The 16,761-nt window shown below is 48.5% G+C and overlaps 1 protein-coding gene across 2 annotated transcripts in view; it reads right to left on the reverse strand.

The window, feature by feature from the left end:
• The window catches only part of LOC129834797 (A-kinase anchor protein 13-like), a 109,334-nt gene that overhangs the window by 81,314 nt on the left and 11,259 nt on the right, over positions 1–16,761 (reverse strand). For both annotated transcript variants that reach the window (XM_055900083.1, XM_055900082.1), the window contains exons 2-4: positions 9,604–9,775; positions 4,424–4,491; positions 4,216–4,294 (exon numbers count right to left, since the gene is read on the reverse strand). In XM_055900083.1, the coding sequence (XP_055756058.1) occupies positions 4,216–4,294; positions 4,424–4,491; positions 9,604–9,775 (319 nt within the window). The remainder of the gene's footprint in view (positions 1–4,215; positions 4,295–4,423; positions 4,492–9,603; positions 9,776–16,761) is intronic.

Genomic DNA, 16,761 nt, shown 5'->3' on the forward strand with positions numbered 1-16,761 from the left:
CTCTATAGGGAACAGATGACATGCAGCCCTGTAGGACTCTATAGGGAACAGACGACATGTAGGACTCTATAGGGAACAGATGACATGCAGCCCTGTAGGACTCTATAGGGAACACATGACATGCAGCCCTGTAGGACTCTATAGGGAACAGATGACATGCAGCCCTGTAGGACTCTATAGTGAACAGATGACATGCAGCCCTGTAGGACTCTATAGGGAACAGATGACATGCAGCCCTGTAGGACTCTATAGGGAACAGAAGACATGCAGCCCTGTAGGACTCTATAGGGAACAGATGACATGCAGCCCTGTAGGACTCTATAGGGAACAGACGACATGCAGACCTGTAGGACTCTATAGGGAACAGGTGACATGCAGCCCTGTAGGACTCTAGAGGGAACAGATGACATGCAGCCCTGTAGGACTCTATAGGGAACAGATGACATGCAGCCCTGTAGGACTCTATAGGGAACAGATGACATGCAGCCCAGTAGGACTCTATAGGGAACAGATGACATGCAGCCCTGTAGGACTCTATAGAGAACAGATGACATGCAGCTCTGTAGGACTCTATAGGGAACAGCCCTGTAGGACTCTATAGGGAACAGATGACATGCAGCCCTGTAGGACTCTATAGGGAACAGATGACATGCAGCCCTGTAGGACTCTATAGGGAACAGATGACATGCAGCCCTGTAGGACTCTATAGGGTACAGATGACATGCAGCCCTGTAGGACTCTATAGGGAACAGATGACATGCAGCCCTGTAGGACTCTATAGGGAATAGCCCTGTAGGACTCTATAGGGAACAGACGACATGCAGCCCTGTAGGACTCTACAGGGAACAGATGACATGCAGCCCTGTAGTACTCTATGGGGAACAGATGACATGCAGCCCTGTAGGACTCTAAAGGGAACAGATGACATGCAGCCCTGTAGGACTCTATAGGGAACATATGACATGCAGCCCTGTAGGACTCTATAGGGAACAGATGACATGCAGCCCTGTAGGACTCTGTTAACCAGAACCATCACAGCCCTGTCCTGGTCCCAGATCTGTTGGTGTTAACTCTATAGGGAACAGCCCTGTAGGACTCTATAGGGAACAGATGACATGCAGCCCTTTAGGACTCTATAGGGAACAGCCCTGTAGGACTCTATAGGGAACAGATGACATGCAGCCCTGTAGGACTCTATAGGGAACAGATGACATGCAGCCCTGTAGGACTCTATAGGGAACAGATGACATGCAGCCCAGTAGGACTCTATAGGGAACAGATGACATGCAGCCCTGTAGGACTCTATAGGGAACAGATGACATGCAGCCCTGTAGGACTCTATAGGGAACAGATGACATGCAGCCCTGTAGGACTCTAGAGGGAACAGATGACATGCAGCCCTGTAGGACTCTATAGGGAACAGATGACATGCAGCCCTCTAGGACTCTATAGGGAACAGATGACATGCAGCCCTGTAGGACTCTATAGGGAATAGATGACATGCAGCCCTCTAGGACTCTATAGGGAACAGATGACATGCAGCCCTGTAGGACTCTATAGGGAACAGATGACATGTAGCCCTGTAGGACTCTATAGGGAACAGATGACATGCAGCCCTGTAGGACTCTATAGGGAACAGATGACATGCAGCCCTGTAGGACTCTATAGGGAACAGATGACATGCAGCCCAGTAGGACTCTATAGGGAACAGATGACATGCAGCCCTGTAGGACTCTATAGGGAACAGATGACATGCAGCCCTGTAGGACTCTATAGGGAACAGATGACATGCAGCCCTGTAGGACTCTATAGGGAACAGATGACATGCAGCCCTGTAGGACTCTATAGGGAACAGATGACATGCAGCACTGTAGGACTCTATAGGGAACAGATGACATGCAGCCCTGTAGGACTCTATAGGGAACAGATGACATGCAGCCCTGTAGGACTCTATAGGGAACAGATGACATGCAGCCCTGTAGGACTCTATAGGGAACAGACGACATGCAGCCCTGTAGGACTCTATAGGGAACAGATGACATGCAGCCCTGTAGGACTCTATAGGGAACAGATGACATGCAGCCCTGTAGGACTCTATAGGGAACAGATGACATGCAGCCCTGTAGGACTCTATAGGGAACAGATGACATGTAGCCCTGTAGGACTCTATAGGGAACAGATGACATGCAGCCCTGTAGGACTCTATAGGGAACAGATGACATGCAGCCCTGTAGGACTCTATAGGGAACAGATGACATGCAGACATGGATTGTATTCTGACTGGTGAACACCAACAGATCTGGGACCAGGACAGGGCTGTGATGGCTCTGGTTAACACCAACAGATCTGGGACCAGGACAGGGCTGTGATGGCTCTGGTTAACACCAACAGATCTGGGACCAGGACAGGACTCTGGTTAACACCAAAAGATCTGGGACCAGGACAGGGCTGTGATGGCTCTGGTTAACACCAACAGATCTGGGACCAGGACAGGGCTGTGATGGTTCTGGTTAACACCAACAGATCTGGGACCAGGACAGAGCTGTGATGGCTCTGGTTAACACCAACAGATCTGGGACCAGGACAGGGCTGTGATGGCTCTGGTTAACACCAACAGATCTGGGACCAGGACAGGGCTGTGATGGCTCTGGTTAACACCAACAGATCTGGGACCAGGACAGGGCTGTGGTGGCTCTGGTTAACACCAACAGATCTGGGACCAGGACAGGGCTGTGGTGGTTCTGGTGAACACCAGCAGATCTGGGACCAGGACAGGACTGTGATGGCTCTGGTTAAAACCAACAGATCTGGGACCAGGACAGGACTGTGATGGCTCTGGTTAACACCAACAGATCTGGGACCAGGACAGGACTCTGGTTAACACCAACAGATCTGGGACCAGGACAGGGCTGTGGTGGCTCTGATGAACACAAAAGATCTGGGACCAGGACAGGGCTGTGGTTAACACCAACAGATCTGGGACCAGGACAGGGCTGTGGTTAACACCAACAGATCTGGGACCAGGACAGGCCTGTGATGGCTCTGGTGAACACAAAAGATCTGGGACCAGGACAGGGCTGTGGTGAACACCAACAGATCTGGGACCAGGACAGGGCTGTGGTGAACACCAACAGATCTGGGACCAGGACAGGGCTCTGGTTAACACCAACAGATCTGGGACCAGGACAGGGCTGTGGTGGTTCTGGTGAACACCAACAGATCTGTGACCAGGACAGTGCTGTGGTGAACACCAACAGATCTGGGACCAGGACAGGGCTGTGGTTAACACCAACAGATCTGGGACCAGGACAGAGCTGTGATGGTTCTGGTTAACACCAACAGATCTGGGACCAGGACAGGGCTGTGGTGGTTCTGGTTAACACCAACAGATCTGGGACCAGGACGGGGCTGTGGTGGCTCTGGTTAACACCAACAGACCTGGGACCAGGACAGGACTCTGGTTAACACCAACAGATCTGGGACCAGGACAGGGCTCTGGTTAACACCAACAGATCTGGGACCAGGACAGGGCTGTGATGGCTCTGGTTAACACCAACAGATCTGGGACCAGGACAGGACTCTGGTTAACACAAACAGATCTGGGACCAGGACAGGGCTGTGATAGCTCTTGGTTAACACCAACATATCTGGGACCAGGACAGGGCTGTGATGGCTCTGGTTAACACCAACAGATCTGGGACCAGGACAGGACTCTGGTTAACACCAACAGATCTGGGACCAGGACAGGGCTCTGGTTAACACCAACAGATCTGGGACCAGGACAGGGCTGTGATTGCTCTGGTTAACACCAACAGATCTGGGACCAGGACAGGGCTGTGATGGCTCTGGTTAACACCAACAGATCTGGGACCAGGACAGGTCTGTGATGGCTCTGGTGAACACCAACAGATCTGGGACCAGGACAGGGCTGTGATGGCTCTGGTTAACACCAACAGATCTGGGACCAGGACAGGGCTGTGATGGCTCTGGTTAACACCAACAGATCTGGGACCAGGACAGGGCTGTGATGACTCTGGTTAACACCAACAGATCTGGGACCAGGACAGGGCTGTGATGGCTCTGGTTAACACCAACAGATCTGGGACCAGGACAGGGCTGTGATGGCTCTGGTTAACACCAACAGATCTGGGACCAGGACAGGACTCTGGTTAACACCAACGGTATCAGTATTGAGTATATTTAACATGGACTCACGTTTTAAGTCTCGTTTTGTTCTCCGGGTGACAACAGGAACGGTGGCTGAATCTGGAACTGCTAACTGCTGTCTGGGCGACTGGAGGGAAAACAATCCAGGACGTCAGTACTGTAAATAAGGTCATGACCTTGATGTCCTTGTAGGCTACTCATCCTATTGGCTGAGAAAATGGTCTGAAAATAGTTTTAAAAACTGTTCTTTCCTTACCTTCATCTTCACCTTGGCACAGACAGGCAGGCTTTCTCTACAACTCTTATGAACATGTGCATTGCATTCTGAAAAATACAAAATAAAACGCAACTTTTAATCTTAAAGCAAGAACTTCAACAGTAAGAACTTTTCATGTGTAATGAACTGCGACTGGAGAGTTGGACTGGTCTACAGAACCGGAGAGTTGGACTGGTCTACAGAACCGGAGAGTTGGACTGGTCTACAGAACCGGATAGTTGGACTGGTCTACAGAACCAGAGAGTCGGACTGGTCTACAGAACCGGAGAGTTGAACCGGAGAGTTGGACTGGTCTACAGAACCGGAGAGTTGGACTGGTCTACAGAACCAGAGAGTCGGACTGGTCTACAGATCCAGAGAGTCGGACTGGTCTACAGAACCGGAGAGTTGGACTGATCTACAGAACCGGAGAGTTGGACTGGTCTACAGAACCAGAGAGTTGGACTACAGAACCAGAGAGTTGGACTGGTCTACAGAGCCGGAGAGTTGGACTGGTCTACAGAACCGGATAGTTGGTCTGGTCTACAGAACCAGAGAGTTGGACTGGTCTACAGAACCGGAGAGTTGGACTAGTCTACAGAACCGGAGAGTTGGACTGGTCTACAGAACCGGAGAGTTGGACTGGTCTACAGAACCGGAGAGTTGGACTGGTCTACAGAACCGGAGAGTTGGACTGGTCTACAGAACCGGAGAGTTTGACTGGTCTACAGAACCGGAGAGTTGGACTGGTCTACAGAGCCGGAGAGTTGGACTGGTCTACAGAACGGGAGAGTTGGACTGGTCTACAGAACGGGAGAGTTGGACTGGTCTACAGAACCGGATAGTTGGACTGGTCTACAGAACCAGAGAGTCGGACTGGTCTACAGAACCAGAGAGTCGGACTGGTCTACAGAACCGGAGAGTTGGACTGGTCTACAGAACCGGAGAGTTGGACTGGTCTACAGAACCGGAGAGTTGGACTGGTCTACAGAGCCAGAGAGTTGGACTACAGAACCAGAGAGTTGGACTGGTCTACAGAGCCGGAGAGTTGGACTGGTCTACAGAACCGGATAGTTGGACTGGTCTACAGATCCGGAGAGTTGGACTGGTCTACAGATCCGGAGAGTTGGACTGGTCTACAGATCCGGAGAGTTTAACTGGTCTACAGAACCGGAGAGTTGGACTGGTCTACAGAACCGGAGAGTTGGACTGGTCTACAGAACCGGAGAGTTGGACTGGTCTACAGAACCAGAGAGTTGGACTGGTCTACAGAACCAGAGAGTTGGACTGGTTTACAAAATCGGAGAGTTGGACTGGTCTACAAAACCAGAGAGTTGAACTGGTCTACAGAACCAGAGAGTTGGACTGGTCTACAGAACCAGAGAGTTGGACTACAGAACCAGAGAGTTGGACTGGTCTACAGAGCCGGAGAGTTGGACTGGTCTACAGAACCGGAGAGTTGGACTGGTCTACAGAACCGGAGAGTTGGACTGGTCTACAGAACCAGAGAATTGGACTGGTCTACAGAACCGGAGAGTTGGACTGGTCTACAGAACCGGAGAGTTGGACTGGTCTACAGAACCGGAGAGTTGGACTGGTCTACAGAACCGGAGAGTTGAACTGGTCTACAGAACCGGAGAGTTGGACTGGTCTACAGAACCAGAGAGTTGGACTGGTCTACAGAACCAGAGAGTTGGACTGGTTTACAAAACCGGAGAGTTGGACTGGTCTACAGAACCAGAGAGTTGGACTGGTCTACAGAACCAGAGAGTTGGACTGGTCTACAGAACCAGAGAGTTGGACTACAGAACCAGAGAGTTGGACTGGTCTACAGATCCAAAGAGTTGGACTGGTCTACAGATCCAGAGAGTTGGACTGGTCTACAGAACCAGAGAGTTGGACTGGTCTACAGAACCGGAGAGTTGGACTGGTCTACAGAACCAGAAAGTTAGACTGGTCTACAGAACCAGAAAGTTAGAGTGGTCTACAGAACCATAGAGTTGGACTGCTACCAAAACCTGCGGGCTCTCCTTCACTGCAGCCGAGGTGAGTAAAACATTTAAACGTGTTAACCCTCGCAAGACTGCAGGCCTAGACGGCATTCCCAGCCGCGTCCTCAGAGCATGCGCAGACCAGCTGGCTGATGTGTTTAAGGACATATTCAATCAATCCTTATCCCAGTCTGCTGTTCCCACATGCTTCAAGAGGGCCACCATTGTTCCTGTCCCCAGAAAGCTAAGGTAACTGAGCTAAACGACTATCGCCCCGTAGCACTCACTTCCGTCATCATGAAGTGCTTTGAGAGACTAGTCAAGGACCATATCACCTCCACCCTACCTGACACCCTAGACCCACTCCAATTTGCTTACCGACCCAATAGGTCCACAGACGACGCAATCGCAATCACACTGCACACTGCCCTAACCCATCTGGACAAGAGGAATACCTATGTAAGAATGCTGTTCATCGACTACAGCTCAGCATTTAACACCATAGTACCCTCCAAACTCGTCATCAAGCTCGAGACCCTGGGTCTCGACCCCGCCCTGTGCAACTGGGTACTGGACTTCCTGACGGGCCGCCCCCAGGTGGTGAGGGTAGGTAACAACATCTCCAACCCGCTGATCCTCAACACCCACAAGGGTGCGTTCTGAGCCCTCTCGTGTACTCCCTGTTCACCCATGACTGCGTGGCCATGCACGCCTCCAACTCAATCATCAAGTTTGCGGACGACACTACAGTGGTAGGCTTGATTACCAACAACGACGAGACGGCCTACAGGGAGGAGGTGAGGGGCCTCGGAGTGTGGTGTCAGGAAAATAACCTCACACTCAACGTCAACAAAACAAAGGAGATGATTGTGGACTTCAGGAAACAGCAGAGGGAGCACCCCCCTATCCACATCGACGGGACAGTAGTGGAGAGGGTAGTACGTTTTAAATTCCTCGGCGTACACATCACGGACAAACTGAATTGGTCCACCCACACAGACAGCGTTGTGAAGAAGGCGCAGCAGCGCCTCTTCAACCTCAGGAGGCTGAAGAAATTCGGCTGAGGCGTGCATGGCCATGCAGTCGTGGGTGAACAGGGAGTACAGGAGAGGGCTCAGAACGCACCCTTGTGGAGCCCCAGTGTTGAGGATCAGCGAAGTGGAGATGTTGTTTCCTACCTTCACCACCTGGGGGCGGCCCGTCAGGAAGTCCAGGACCCAATTGCACAGGGCGGGGTTGAAACCCAGGGCCTCAAGCTTAATGATGAGCTTGGAGGGTACTATTAATGATGAGCTTGGAGGGTACTATGGTGGTGAATGCTGAGCTGTCGTCTATTAATTAACTGCATTCTCACATAGCTATTCCTCTTGTCCAGATGGGGGATAGGACAGTGTGCAGTGTGATGGCGAATGCATCGTCTGTGGACCTATTGGGGAAGTAAGCAAATAGAAGTGGGTTTAGGGTGGAGGTGGTATGACCCTTGGCGAGTCTCTCAATCTCTTCATGATGACAGAAGTGAGTGCTATGGGGCAACAGTCATTAAGTTCAGTTACCTTTTGGCTTTTTGGGTACAGAAACAATGATGGTGGCTATCATGAATCATGTTGGGACAGCAAACTGGGATAAGGAGAGATTGATTATGTCCGTAAACACACCAGCCAGCTGGTCTGCACATGCTCTAAAGACGCGGCTAGGGATGCCGCCTGGGCGGGCAGCCTTGCGGGGGTTAACACGTTTAAATATCTTACTCACGTCGGCCACGGAGAAGAAGTGCCCACAGGCCTTGGTAGCGGGCCGCGTTGGTGGCACTGTATTATCCTCAAAGTGGGCAAAGAAGGTGTTTAGTTTGTCTGGAAGCAAGACGTCGGTGTCCGTGACGTGGCTGGTTTTCTTTTTGTAGTCCGTGATTGTCTGTAGACCCTGCCACATACGTCTCATGTCTGAGCCGTTGAATTGCGACTCCACTTTTGTCAACATTTGGATGGTTTGATTTAATTAAAACTTTTTATTTATTTTAACCTTTAACTAGGCAAGTCAGTTAAGAACAAATTCGTATTTACAATGACGGCCTACCCTGGTCAAACTCGGATGACGCTGGGCCAATTGTGCACCGCCCTATGGTGTTATTCTCTGAGGCTACCCGGAACATATCTCAGTCCCCGTGATCAAAACAATCTTGAAACGTGGATTCCGATTGGTCAGACCGGCATTAAATGGTCCTTAGCATGGCTACTTCCTGTTTAAGTTTCTGCCTATAGGAAGGGAAGAGCAAAATGGAGACGTGGTCAGATTTGACGAAAGGAGGGCGGAGGAGGGCCCTGTCAGCATCGCGGAAGTTAGAGTAGCAATGATCCAGTGTTTTCCCAGCGCGAGTGCTACAGTCGATATACTGATAGAATTTAGGTAGCCTTGTTCTCAAATTTTCTTTGTTAAAATCCCCAGCTACAATCATTTGATTGTGAGGAATTCTAGGTCAGGTGAACAAAAAGACTTGAGTTCCTGTTGTTATGATTACACCATGAGTCGTTAATCATTAAACATACAGCCCCGCCCTTCTTCTTCCCAGAGACGTTTATTCCTGTCGGCGCGATGCACTGAGAATCCAGATGGCGACTCCGACAGCATATCCCGAGAGAGCCACGTTTACGTAAAACAGAGTATGTTACAATCCCTGATGTCTCTCTGGAAAGCAACATTCGCCCTGACTTTGTCGACCTTGTTATCTAGGGACTGGACATTAGCGAGTAATATACTCGGGAGCGGTGGGTGGTGTGCGCGCCTCCGAAGTCTGACCAGAAGACCGGTCTGTCTTCCTCTTCTCCGGCAGCGTTGTTTTGGATCGCCCTCTGGAATCAGTTCAATTGCCCTGAGTGGCGCGGACAAAGGCTTCGGGAAAGTCGTATTCCTGGTCGTAGTGCTGGTTGTGCTGGTAAGTTGACGTCTCTCTGATATCCAATAGTTCTTCCCGGCTGTACGTAATAAAACTTGAGATTTTCTGGGCTAACAATGTAGGAAATAATACATAATAAAATATATATACTGAAAAGTTTCATAAGGATTAGAAGCAAGGCAGCCCTCTCTGTCGGCACCATCTTGAGCGATATGGTGTGTATGTACTGCACTGAGCTGCTTTACTAAACCTGCTAATGGCTGGTTTTATTACAGTTGTATTGACTGATGGTGTCTTACTGGTGCAGAGAAAGGCATCCTTAGTGCTGATGGTTTTGCTGCATTGGTGGCAGGAGGAGGATTGTGTCTGGGAGGAGACCATGCTGAAGTGATGTCCGTTCAGCGTACATCTCTCTCTGGCCTTCGCCTCTCTCCTCTCGTCTTTGTCTCGACTCTTCTCTCCATCCTTTTCCTGCAGGTGGAAGAACGGGGATTAGGAGTTAGAAACAGAATGAGGTCAGACAATACAGCTACCCTCTCTCTCTCCGTTCCTCCTTTCCCTGCCTAGAAACAGAATGAGGTCAGACAGTACAGCTACCCTCTCTCTCTCCGTTCCTCCTTTCCCTGCCTAGAAACAGAATGAGGTCAGACAGTACAGCTACCCTCTCTCTCCGTTCCTCCTTTCCCTGCCTAGAAACAGAATGAGGTCAGACAGTACAGCTACCCTCTCTCTCCGTTCCTCCTTTCAATTTACTGCAGTTTATCAGACAACATCTTAAGCCTGACAGCAATGACATGGTGGTGACCTGCTTCAGTCTATACAGTGTTGCTGCTAGGTTAATGACATGGTGGTGACCTGCTTCAGTCTATACAGTGTTGCTGCTAGGTTAATGACATGGTGTTGACCTGCTTCAGTCTATACAGTGTTGCTGCTAGGTTAATGACATGGTGGTGACCTGCTTCAGTCTATATCGTGTTGCTGCTAGGTTAATGACATGGTGGTGACCTGCTTCAGTCTATACAGTGTTGCTGCTAGGTTAATGACATGGTGGTGACCTGCTTCAGTCTATATCGTGTTGCTGCTAGGTTAATGACATGGTGGTGACCTGCTTCAGTCTATACAGTGTTGCTGCTAGGTCAATGACATGGTGGTGACCTGCTTCAGTCTATACCGTGTTGCTGCTAGGTTAATGACATGGTGGTGACCTGCTTCAGTCTATACAGTGTTGCTGCTAGGTTAATGACATGGTGGTGACCTGCTTCAGTCTATACAGTGTTGCTGCTAGGTTAATGACATGGTGGTGACCTGCTTCAGTCTATACAGTGTTGCTGCTAGGTTAATGACATGGTGGTGACCTGCTTCAGTCTATACAGTGTTGCTGCTAGGTTAATGACATGGTGGTGACCTGCTTCAGTCTATACAGTGTTGCTGCTAGGTTAATGACATGGTGGTGACCTGCTTCAGTCTATACAGTGTTGCTGCTAGGTTAATGACATGGTGTTGACCTGCTTCAGTCTATACAGTGTTGCTGCTAGGTTAATGACATGGTGGTGACCTGCTTCAGTCTATACGGTGTTGCTGCTAGGTTAATGACATGGTGGTGACCTGCTTCAGTCTATACAGTGTTGCTACTAGGTTAATGACATGGTGTTGACCTGCTTCAGTCTATACAGTGTTGCTGCTAGGTTAATGACATGGTGGTGACCTGCTTCAGTCTATACAGTGTTGCTGCTAGGTTAATGACATGGTGTTGACCTGCTTCAGTCTATACAGTGTTGCTGCTAGGTTAATGACATGGTGGTGACCTGCTTCAGTCTATACCGTGTTGCTGCTAGGTTAATGACATGGTGGTGACCTGCTTCAGTCTATACAGTGTTGCTGCTAGGTTAATGACATGGTGGGGACCTGCTTCAGTCTATACAGTGTTGCAGCTAAGCTTGGCCTGTTTTTCTGTCATTGTGCCAATTAAGACCAATTAATGTTTGAATTGTTACTTTTGTCGCTGATTGAATGGAACTAAACAACATGTATCAATAACAAACAACATGCATAGTTAGGTCTGATTGTCACATTAACAAAGCAGAACCTAAAATTCAATCTAGAGAGTATTGACTTGTGTGTTACTCTCACTACTGTCTACAGAGATGGTACCAGGAATAGTATATTACTCTGTATGGTTACTAGTCCTTATATAGACCACAGATGACCTCTACTGACCAGGAGCTGTATGGTTACTAGTCCTTATATAGACCACAGATGACCTCTACTGACCAGGAGCTGTATGGTTACTAGTCCTTATATAGACCACAGATGACCTCTACTGACCAGGAGCTGTATGGTTACTAGTCCTTATATAGACCACAGATGACCTCTACTGACCAGGAGCTGTATGGTTACTAGTCCTTATATAGACCACAGATGACCTCTACTGACCAGGAGCTGTATGGTTACTAGTCCTTATATAGACCACAGATGACCTCTACTGACCAGGAGCTGTATGGTTACTAGTCCTCTACTGACCAGGAGCTGTATGGTTACTAGTCCTCTACTGACCAGGAGCTGTATGGTTACTAGTCCTTATATAGACCACAGATGACCTCTACTGACCAGGAGCTGTATGGTTACTAGTCCTTATATAGACCACAGATGACCTCTACTGACCAGGAGCTGTATGGTTACTAGTCCTTATATAGACCACAGATGACCTCTACTGACCAGGAGCTGTATGGTTACTAGTCCTTATATAGACCACAGATGACCTCTACTGACCAGGAGCTGTATGGTTACTAGTCCTTATATAGACCACAGATGACCTCTACTGACCAGGAGCTGTATGGTTACTAGTCCTTATATAGACCACAGATGACCTCTACTGACCAGGAGCTGTATGGTTACTAGTCCTTATATAGACCACAGATGACCTCTACTGACCAGGAGCTGTATGGTTACTAGTCCTTATATAGACCACAGATGACCTCTACTGACCAGGAGCTGTATGGTTACTAGTCCTCTACTGACCAGGAGCTGTATGGTTACTAGTCCTCTACTGACCAGGAGCTGTATGGTTACTAGTCCTTATATAGACCACAGATGACCTCTACTGACCAGGAGCTGTATGGTTACTAGTCCTTATATAGACCACAGATGACCTCTACTGACCAGGAGCTGTATGGTTACTAGTCCTTATATAGACCACAGATGACCTCTACTGACCAGGAGCTGTATGGTTACTAGTCCTTATATAGACCACAGATGACCTCTACTGACCAGGAGCTGTATGGTTACTAGTCCTTATATAGACCACAGATGACCTCTACTGACCAGGAGCTGTATGGTTACTAGTCCTCTACTGACCAGGAGCTGTATGGTTACTAGTCCTTATATAGACCACAGATGTCCTCTACTGACCAGGAGCTGTATGGTTACTAGTCCTTATATAGACCACAGATGTCCTCTACTGACCAGGAGCTGTATGGTTACTAGTCCTCTACTGACCAGGAGCTGTATGGTTACTAGTCCTTATATAGACCACAGATGACCTCTACTGACCAGGAGCTGTATGGTTACTAGTCCTTATATAGACCACAGATGACCTCTACTGACCAGGAGCTGTATGGTTACTAGTCCTTATATAGACCACAGATGACCTCTACTGACCAGGAGCTGTATGGTTACTAGTCCTTATATAGACCACAGATGACCTCTACTGACCAGGAGCTGTATGGTTACTAGTCCTTATATAGACCACAGATGACCTCTACTGACCAGGAGCTGTATGGTTACTAGTCCTCTACTGACCAGGAGCTGTGTGGTTACTAGTCCTCTACTGACCAGGAGCTGTATGGTTACTAGTCCTCTACTGACCAGGAGCTGTATGGTTACTAGTCCTCTACTGACCAGGAGCTGTATGGTTACTAGTCCTCTAGTGACCAGGAGCTGTATGGTTACTAGTCCTCTACTGACCAGGAGCTGTATGGTTACTAGTCCTCTACTGACCAGGAGCTGTATGGTTACTAGTCCTCTACTGACCACGAGCTGTATGGTTACTAGTCCTCTACTGACCAGGAGCTGTATGGTTACTAGTCCTCTACTGACCAGGAACTGTATGGTTACTAGTCCTTATATAGACCACAGATGACCTCTACTGACCAGGAGCTGTATGGTTACTAGTCCTTATATAGACCACAGATGACCTCTACTGACCAGGAGCTGTATGGTTACTAGTCCTCTACTGACCAGGAGCTGTATGGTTACTAGTCCTTATATAGACCACAGATGTCCTCTACTGACCAGGAGCTGTATGGTTACTAGTCCTTATATAGACCACAGATCTCCTCTACTAACCAGGAGCTGTATGGTTACTAGTCCTCTACTGATCAGGAGCTGTATGGTTACTAGTCCTCTACTAACCAGGAGCTGTATGGTTACTAGTCCTCTACTAACCAGGAGCTGTATGGTTACTAGTCCTCTACTGACCAGGAGCTGTATGGTTACTAGTCCTCTACTGACCAGGAGCTGTATGGTTACTAGTCCTTATATAGACCACAGATGACCTCTACTGACCAGGAGCTGTATGGTTACTAGTCCTCTACTGACCAGGAGCTGTATGGTTACTAGTCCTCTACTGACCAGGAGCTGTATGGTTACTAGTCCTCTACTGACCAGGAGCTGTATGGTTACTAGTCCTTATATAGACCACAGATGACCTCTACTGACCAGGAGCTGTATGGTTACTAGTCCTTTACTGACCAGGAGCTGTATGGTTACTAGTCCTCTACTGACCAGGAGCTGTATGGTTACTAGTCCTCTACTGACCAGGAGCTGTATGGTTACTAGTCCTCTACTGACCAGGAGCTGTATGGTTACTAGTCCTCTACTGACCAGGAGCTGTATGGTTACCTTTCCTTATATAGACCACAGATGACCTCTACTGACCAGGAGCTGTATGGTTAATAGTCCTTATATAGACCACGGATGACCTCTAGTGACCAGGAGATGTATGGTTACTAGTCCTCTACTGACCAGGAACTGTATGGTTACTAGTCCTCTACTAACCAGGAGTTGTATGGTTACTAGTCCTCTACAGACCAGGAGCTGTATGGTTACTAGTCCTCTACTGACCAGGAGCTGTATGGTTACTAGTCCTCTACTGACCAGGAGCTGTATGGTTACTAGTCCTCTACTGACCAGGAGCTGTATGGTTACTAGTCCTCTACTGACCAGGAGATGTATGGTTACTAGTCCTCTACTAACCAGGAGCTGTATGGTTACTAGTCCTCTACTGACCAGGAGCTGTATGGTTACTAGTCCTCTACTGACCAGGAGCTGTATGGTTACTAGTCCTTATATTGACCACAGATGTCCTCTACTGACCAGGAGCTGTATGGTTACTAGTCCTCTACTGACCAGGAGCTGTATGGTTACTAGTCCTTATATAGACCACAGATGTCCTCTACTGACCAGGAGCTGTATGGTTACTAGTCCTTATATAGACCACAGATGTCCTCTGCTGACCAGGAGCTGTATGGTTACTAGTCCTCTACTGACCAGGAGCTGTATGGTTACTAGTCCTTATATAGACCACAGATGACCTCTACTAACCAGGAGCTGTATGGTTACTAGTCCTCTACTGACCAGGAGCTGTATGGTTACTAGTCCTCTACTGACCAGGAGCTGTATGGTTACTAGTCCTCTACTGACCAGGAGCTGTATGGTTACTAGTCCTCTACTGACCAGGAGCTGTATGGTTACTAGTCCTTACATAGACCACAGATGACCTCTACTGACCAGGAGCTGTATGGTTACTAGTCCTTATATAGACCACAGATGACCTCTACTGACCAGGAGCTGTATGGTTACTAGTCCTTATATAGACCACAGATGACCTCTACTGACCAGGAGCTGTATGGTTACTAGTCCTTATATAGACCACAGATGACCTCTACTGACCAGGAGCTGTAGGGTTACTAGTCCTTATATAGACCACAGATGACCTATACTGACCAGGAGCTGTATTGTTACTAGTCCTTATATAGACCACAGATGACCTCTCTACTGACCAGGAGCTGTATGGTTACTAGTCCTCTACTGACCAGGAGCTGTATGGTTACTAGTCCTCTACTGACCAGGAGCTGTATGGTTACTAGTCCTCTACTGACCAGGAGCTGTATGGTTACTAGTCCTCTACTGACCAGGAGCTGTATGGTTACTAGTCCTCTACTGACCAGGAGCTGTATGGTTACTAGTCCTCTACTGACCAGGAGCTGTATGGTTACTAGTCCTTATATAGACCACAGATGACCTCTACTGACCAGGAGCTGTATGGTTACTAGTCCTCTACTAACCAGGAGCTGTATGGTTACTAGTCCTCTACTGACCACGAGCTGTATGGTTACTAGTCCTTATATAGACCACAGATGACCTCTACTGACCAGGAGCTGTATGGTTACTAGTCCTTATATAGACCACAGATGACCTCTACTGACCAGGAGCTGTATGGTTACTAGTCCTCTACTGACCAGGAGCTGTATGGTTACTAGTCCTCTACTGACCAGGAGCTGTATGGTTACTAGTCCTTATATAGACCACAGATGACCTCTACTGACCAGGAGCTGTATGGTTACTAGTCCTTATATAGACCACAGATGACCTCTACTGACCAGGAGCTGTATGGTTACTAGTCCTCTACTGACCAGGAGCTGTATGGTTACTAGTCCTCTACAGACCAGGAGCTGTATGGTTACTAGTCCTCTACTGACCAGGAGCTGTATGGTTACTAGTCCTCTACAGACCAGGAGCTGTATGGTTACTAGTCCTTATATAGACCACAGATGACCTCTACTGACCAGGAGCTGTATGTTTACTAGTCCTTATATAGACCACAGATGACCTCTACTGACCAGGAGCTGTATGGTTACTAGTCCTCTACTTACCAGGAGCTGTATGGTTACTAGTCCTTACATAGACCACAGATGTCCTCTACTGACCAGGAGCTGTATGGTTACTAGTCCTCTACTGACCAGGAGCTGTATGGTTACTAGTCCTTATATAGACCACAGATGACCTCTACTGACCAGGAGCTGTATGGTTACTAGTCCTTATATAGACCACAGATGACCTCTACTGACCAGGAGCTGTATGGTTACTAGTCCTTATATAGACCACAGATGTCCTCTACTGACCAGGAGCTGTATGGTTACTAGTCCTCTACTGACCAGGAGCTGTATGGTTACTAGTCCTTATATAGACCACAGATGACCTCTACTGACCAGGAGCTGTATGGTTACCAGTCCTTATATAGACCACAGATAACCTCTACTGACCAGGAGCTGTATGGTTACTAGTCCTTATATAGACCACAGATGACCTCTACTGACCAGGAGCTGTATGGTTACTAGTCCTCTACTGACCAGGAGCTGTATGGTTACTAGTCCTTATATAGACCACAGATGACCTCT

This window comes from Salvelinus fontinalis, chromosome 35, assembly GCF_029448725.1.
Source record: "Salvelinus fontinalis isolate EN_2023a chromosome 35, ASM2944872v1, whole genome shotgun sequence".
In the NCBI taxonomy this organism is placed as follows: domain Eukaryota; kingdom Metazoa; phylum Chordata; class Actinopteri; order Salmoniformes; family Salmonidae; genus Salvelinus; species Salvelinus fontinalis.